We start from the raw sequence: 7,125 nt of genomic DNA on the forward strand, positions 1-7,125 counted from the left end.
TATCAGTCCCAGATGACTGATCACGTGATCTGCGCGCTCCAACTCACGTGATCTACGCGTGCCAAGCGAACACGCGCGAGCCTCATGTATACAATTATTACGTTCGTGGAAACAATCGGACTTCGGCACCTTGATATTTCACCATTGCGTGAATTCTGGTCCCAAATCACTGAATTCCGCTTCGTTAACAATGTTTTGAGCGCAAATTTTATGTCGCGTATATAACGGCGCACCTTGTTGCTACCGTTAATTAGCGAATGTCAAAGTGAACGTATTTCACATCTCACTTATCACTGAATCACAGCAGAATATCAATCTGATTATTTTTTTTATTAATCAAACGAACTACGAACAATTAGAATCGCGACGGAAAACCCACATGTGACTAATCGCAAAGCCGTGCCAGGAGCGAATGCCCAGGTTCGATGACGAGGCAGTTCATCCCCGATCGATTCGATAATCGAACGCTTGAAGCGCGGCGTGTAGGTTCAGTGCGTGCTGCCCCGTGCCGGATTAACTCAAAAATTATAGAATTTCAAATTATCGACCTACTTCTTCATTCTCTTTGAACAAATAATAAAGTTCTTGACCTGGGGTCAACTTACTTCTGAACATACCGCCCGCCTCGAAATAAAGATTTCGAAATGTCTTACAGTAACTAAAGAACTTACCCCAGGTTTGGGTTTTTTTTTGTTACATAAAGAGAAAAAAAAAAGAAAAAATAAAACGTTAATCGCTTAATGATTTTTCGAGTGAGATTCAGTGATTACATATTGAACAATAACAGGCATTTGGTTGCTTACATGATTGAATAACAATATTAAGACATAGATTCTTACTAAACTTACATTAACGCGACGCGAGTGGTCTTGAGTAGTCAAGGATATTGAGCGCCGCCCGCCTTAACTAACTACGAAGGACTTGACTTGTCCTAATTATGCGAACGATTGAGACGTTGCATGCGCATTATGGAGTTGGGTTTTCCGCAGTACCTGTCTTACGTTCCGACAGTTGATCGATTAAGTTAATATCGATAGGTAGTAGGCACAATTTAGTTACTGGTCGCTTGTATTCGGACGTCGCTGTTTTAACTGAGACGACTCGAGTTAACCCGTCAGAGCCCGGATGACAATGAATAACTCGCCCTAATTCCCATTTACACGGTGGGAGAAGGGGGTTTTGAATCAAAACCATTGAGCCAACCTGAATCGGAGGCGTTTCTCGACGCCACTTTGATCTTTGTTGAAGAGTATTGACATAATCTGACTGCCACTGCTTCCAAAAACGCTCCGTAATCTGTCTGAGTAATTGCCATCGCGACAATCTGTTTTCGTTCAATTGTAGAACGGAAGGTTCCGGATTCGTAGTAATGGCAGTCCCAATCAAAAGGTGACCTGGGGTCAGGAACTCGTAGTCGTCTGGAGTATCATTGAGTGGAGAAAGCGGCCTTGAGTTGAGGATAGCCTCAATTTTGCACAACACTGTCGTGAACTCCTCAAATGTCAATGCGTGTGAGCTTACAATTCGACGAAGGTGGTGTTTGACACTCTTCACTCCTGCCTCCCATAGTCCTCCAAAATGAGGAGCATGAGGCGGGATGAAACTCCAAGTGATCCTATCTGTTGCGATTAAATTGAGAAAATCCGTATTGCGTTGAGCATCCCGATACGCGCGGGATAGCTCTTTATCGGCTCCTGTGAATGTTGTACCGTTATCCGAATACATAACTGCTGGCAAGCCTCGTCTGGCGCAAAATCGTTGAAATGCGTTCAAAAATGCTGGCGTTGAATAATCGCTGACCAACTCGAGATGAATGGCTCGAGTTGCCAAACATATGAAAACGGCTATGTAAGCCTTTCGTGAGGTGATTCCTCGACCAGCAGAGGCTCGAATGAGCACTGGACCGGCATAATCGATGCCGCTGTGCAAAAACGCCCTCGTTGGCGTTGAGACTCGAGTTGATGGGAGTTGACCCATTAACTGATTGGCTACCTGAGCTCTTTCTCGCGTGCATCGAACGCACCTGTAGATAACTGATTTAACTAAAGGCCTAGATTTTATAATCCAAAATTCTTGGCGAATTTTAGACAGGGTAGACTGAAGACCGGCGTGCAGCGAGGCTATGTGCGTGTAGCGAATGAGCATTGTAGTAATTGGATGATCAGCTAGTAGAACTGGATGTTTGGATTGAAATGGTAGATGAGAATGCTCCAATCTTCCGCCAACGCGGAGTAGACCATTTGCGTCTAGGAATGGATTTAATGATATCAGAGCGCTGTTTCTTGATAACCTCTTGTTTGACTTGAGTAAGTAAAGTTCTTGCTTGAACACCTCTGCTTGAATCATATGCAACCAAAAGTTACGAGACTGCATGTACTCAAATGCTGTAATGGCGTGGGACCGGACGTGATCTTTGTGATCTGCCGCGTGCTTCCGTTGACATTTGTTTATGAATCGGTATATATATGCAGTGACGCGTATCAATTTTGGCCACCATGAATACCGTGCAGCAAGACTCCAGTCTTCACGAGTACTGTTTTGATGAGCTTCACATGCCTTCAGTTCCAACTGAGTTTCGTGGTGCTCTGATAGAATTTGATGAGGCCACTCATCAGAATGAAGATGCAACCATGACGGCCCATGCCACCATAGGTTGATGGATATCAAATCTCGGCCGAGTAATCCGCGCGAAGCACAGTCTGCGGGGTTTTCACTGGTGTTTACGTGATGCCAACTACCGGTTGGTAATCGTGTCTGAATTTCGGCTACTCTATGAGCTACGAAAGTTTTCCAATTTGAGGGGTGCTTCTTGAGCCATGCGAGAACTACAGTGGAGTCTGTCCAACAATAAATCGCAATGTCGCTTAAATGAAGTGACTGCTTGATAAAGTCAATCAAGCGAACTAGCAGAACGGCAGCAGAAAGTTCGAGGCGAGGAACCGTCATTGGTTTAAGAGACGCGACTTTAGATCGCCCAGCAATGAGCGAGACCGTAATTTTCCCAGAGGAGGATGTCACGCGTAAAAACACCACTGCTGCGTAAGCGATTGTGGATGCGTCCGCGAACCCGTGTAATTCCACAGTTGCCGTTCCGGACTCAAAACCTGTCCAGCGACTCAGTTGAATTTTTCGTAGATAGGGTAATGACTCGTAGATAGACTTCCAGGATGATAAGATTTTGTCCGGAATAATGTCGTCCCATCCGATACGGTGTCGCCATAATTGCTGCATGAGAGTTTTCGCCTTTAAAATCGCAGGTGTGACCCACCCGAGCGGGTCGAATAATCTTGCTATTGTTGATAGAATTGCTCGTTTGGTGTTAGGAACAGTTTCAGATAATGTAATTTGAAACTGAAAGCAGTCATGTTTCGGGTTCCAGACAATACCGAGGATTTTTAGACTGTCATCAGTCTCCAAATTTTTTGCGTAAGCCAATCCATGATTGTCAGGCTGAATATCTGAAAGCAATTCTGAGTGGTTACTGGCCCATTTCCGGAGATCGAAACCACCACGGTTCAGCAAATTACAAAGTTGAGTGCGAGCTTGCTTTAACAGTGTGATATCGTCTGCACCAAATAATACATCATCGACGTAGATGTTTTCTCTTAGGATGGGAGAGGCTAACGGAAATGAATCTCCCTCGTCACAGTTCAATTGTTGGATTACTCGAAGAGCAAGAAACGGTGCTGACGCAGTGCCGTAAGTAACGGTAAGGAGTTGATATTCCTGTATAGTTGAGTTGTGGTCGACCCACAGTATCCGTTGGTAGTCTCTATCTCTAGGATCGATTAATATTTGGCGATACATTTTAGCGATGTCCGCAGAATATACATATTTATATTGCCTCCAGCGCAATATAACTGCTTGTAGATCGGACTGCAATTTTGGGCCGGTGTACATGTGAAAGTTGAGAGACGTTCCATTGGATGTGAGGCAGGAGGCGTCGAACACGACTCTTAAACGGGTTGTCGAACTTGTCTCCTTGATGACTGGATGATGAGGTATATAGGTCGCTTGAACATTATTTGAATGCAAAGGAGCGACTTGCTTCATATGATTTAATTGCTCATATTCGCGCATGAAGTCCAAATATTCTTGTGCCAGTGTGGGTTGACGAGCAAATTTACGAATTAGCGACGAAAGTCGGCGTTCAGCTATGCTGCGAGAGTCGCCTATTTTAATAGGCGGGCCCTCTTTAAAAGGGAGTCGCACGACATATCTGCCATCTGCTGTTCTAGTATGCGTGCGTTGAAAGTGATCCTCGCATTGTTTATCTTCTATGGACGCATGAACATGTTGAGGAGTTTCTTCAACCTCCCAAAACTTACATAATTGCCGTTCCAAGGAGCAGCAGTGAGCAACTGCATGATACCTTTGTTGTGAACTGGGTAATGGTGAGCCTTGAGGTTGGGCTCCGACATGCGATGAAACCAAAGTAGAGCCGACTACATGGGTGTTTTGTATGACATGATTAGGGATTGACGTAGGTCCAGATAGAATCCACCCGAAATGCGATTGTATAGCGTCTGGTTGACCTATGGGTCCATTGCGTATATTGACAAGAACCTTGCTATACAAATCAGCTCCAATAATGAGGTCAATAGGAGTTGATCCAGTCGGATCGTCATCCGCTAAGGTCAAGTTGGAGATGTGTTTCCAGTCACGTAATGACGAAGCGTGTCTGGGAGCATACTTCGTCAATGCTCTCATGATGTAAGCTACCGTGGTGAAGGTTGGCTCAGGTTTATCGCGAGGCGAAATATTAATTAACGCGGCAGATCGGCATGTACCGGTATCTGCACAGCTAATCCCCGAAGTTGAAGTAAATGTTTGCATACGAGGTAAGCGTAAAATTTGCGCTACGCGTTCCGTAAGAAATGTGAGTTCTGAACCACCGTCAAGTAAGGCTCTGACAGTTAAGGAACGTCCAGAAAGCGAATGTATTTTCACCGTTGCCGTAGACAACACCACAGGAGTCGGTGATGTAGTTAACGTGACCGCTGAAAGCGCTGTGACATTTGATATATTAGTAACATTCTGCGAACTCGATGACGCAGGAATGCTCGTTGTTTGTTGCAATGAGCCCGAGTCAACGTGGATCATTGTGTGATGCCGCTTGCTACATTTGCGACACGTGAATTTACTCTGACAATTAAGTGCTACGTGCTTATCGCTTAAGCAATTGAAACATCGCTTAAGTTTCTTTATCAATTCGCGTCGTTGATCCGTGCTCATTGAAAGAAATTGTTGACACTTAGAGAGAAAGTGAGATTGTTTACAAATTGGACATGACAAATTAACTGACGCAGTTGCGGTGGCGCTTGTCACTCTCGAATGTGACTTCGTTTTATCGTGTTCGTGAGGATGGAGTTCCTCAAGTGCTATAGCGCGCGAAGATATGAAACGTATCAAGTCTTTGTACGTTGGAGGATTTTCGTTATCGCTACTCTTCAATTTCCACGCTCGACGCGTAGCAGAATCAAACTTTTGTGAAATGAAGTATACTAATATATCGCTTACAATATCCTCTGCTGTACGATCAAGACGTTTCAATGTCGCTAACGCTTGTTCCGTTTTATCTCGCAACTCGTGAAGTTCTGACGCTGATTCGCGAGTCATCTTTGGAAGATGATATAAGGTCGACACATGTACTTCGATCAACCGTCGTTTGTTCTCGAAACGCGTGGTTAACGCTTTCCACGCGACCTTAAAATTTTCGGCGGTTACTTTGATTCCTAATATCGCATCGCGGGCCGGACCTGTCAAACTAGAGATCAAAAAATGCATACGAGTGAAATTTGACAATTCTTTGTTATCTATAATCAACGACTGAAAACGGTCGCGAAAGGTCTCCCAATCCTCGTTTTTTCCAGAAAAAGGCGGTAATTTAATAGGAGGGAGATGCTTTAACGAGAATGACGATGCGTCCATTTGCGCAAAAGAAGTTTCGAGGGATGTATCTCGACTTACGACAGGAACCAGGTCTTCTAGACATTCGTTCATATGATCCAGGGCTGATTGATAGAGATCTTCGTGAAGGTCGAATTGATTCTTCTTGAAATAATTGATTGACCCTTGATCATCCTCTGGAACAAGTTGAAGCAGAATGGTGTGATTGTGCACACCTTGAGTCCATTGAGCTTGTAAAGTCGCAATCCGTGAGCGAACCCTTGCGGCCGTCAAATTAGAACGACCAATCTTTTTGAAATTGTCGAGAGCTCGAGCAATTGAGTGGAAGATAGTTTGCTGATTTGCAAGAGCGTCTTCCATTTTGACACTATAGTTGTTTATGAATATGTCACTAACACGATTGTCTACTTAAACGCGATTACTTGACTGACTGTATCTCGAATCACGCTGCACTTAAATATCACTGGTGTCCTTAATTCAGTGTTCTCGATTCGTCATTACTCTCCCATCCGGCTCGAAGGACCAAAAAATGTTTGCGCGTACGCTCGATTGCTGACGTTGAACGCTCACGCACGAAGCTACGGATCCTGACAATCGGGTTGTAAATCCGATCGTCGATATCGGTCTCGCGTATAGATTGCACAGGAAGATTCAAAGTGGACTGTATCTTAAGGAGGGTGGACGCGCTCCGATTGGTGCGCAGGATGGGTAACGATTTAAGCCACGTGCCGAATCGAGAACCAGAATACGGAATTATATGCACAAATTACACAAAAACAATCCATTTATTAACTAAATTTGTCCGAGAGTCACAATGTACATAAACGCAAATTAATTTGAAACCTTTACATAAAATCTTTATCTATTAACGAATAAAATAGTCACCGCGAAAACACGTATGACGTGGTTGTTAAGCAGTCCGAAATGTCTCACTATATGGTATCTAGCATGTGTTGCATGGACACCACCGAAAAACTATTTGTTGCATAACAATTGCTAGTTACGATGAACACGCTCGAAACTCGTGTATCGAATCGTTCGAAATATCTATTAACGAATAAAATAGTCACCGCGAAAACACGTATGACGTGGTTGTTAAGCAGTCCGAAATGTCTCACTATATGGTATCTAGCATGTGTTGCATGGACACCACCGAAAAACTATTTGTTGCATAACAATTGCTAGTTACGATGAACACGCTCGAAACTCGTGTAT

The 7,125-nt window shown here is 44.0% G+C and overlaps 1 protein-coding gene across 1 annotated transcript; it reads right to left on the reverse strand.

Moving 5' to 3' along the window:
• Window positions 1-966: 966 nt before the first annotated feature.
• LOC146719874 (uncharacterized) lies at window positions 967-6,270 on the reverse strand. Its single transcript, XM_085489436.1, has one exon. It carries the CDS (start codon window positions 6,268-6,270, stop codon window positions 967-969), a length of 5,304 nt encoding a protein of 1,767 aa, XP_085345562.1.
• Between the last annotated feature and the right edge of the window lie 855 nt (window positions 6,271-7,125).

Source organism: Nylanderia fulva, unplaced genomic scaffold (assembly GCF_048542155.1).
Source record: "Nylanderia fulva isolate GAGA-0341 unplaced genomic scaffold, ASM4854215v1 Scaffold83, whole genome shotgun sequence".
NCBI classification, from domain to species: domain Eukaryota; kingdom Metazoa; phylum Arthropoda; class Insecta; order Hymenoptera; family Formicidae; genus Nylanderia; species Nylanderia fulva.

Bases quoted from the DNA above. Each gene is read 5' to 3' on its own strand.
- LOC146719874 (XM_085489436.1), bottom strand. From the start codon at position 6,270: ATGGAAGACGCTCTTGCAAATCAGCAAACTATCTTCCACTCAATTGCT.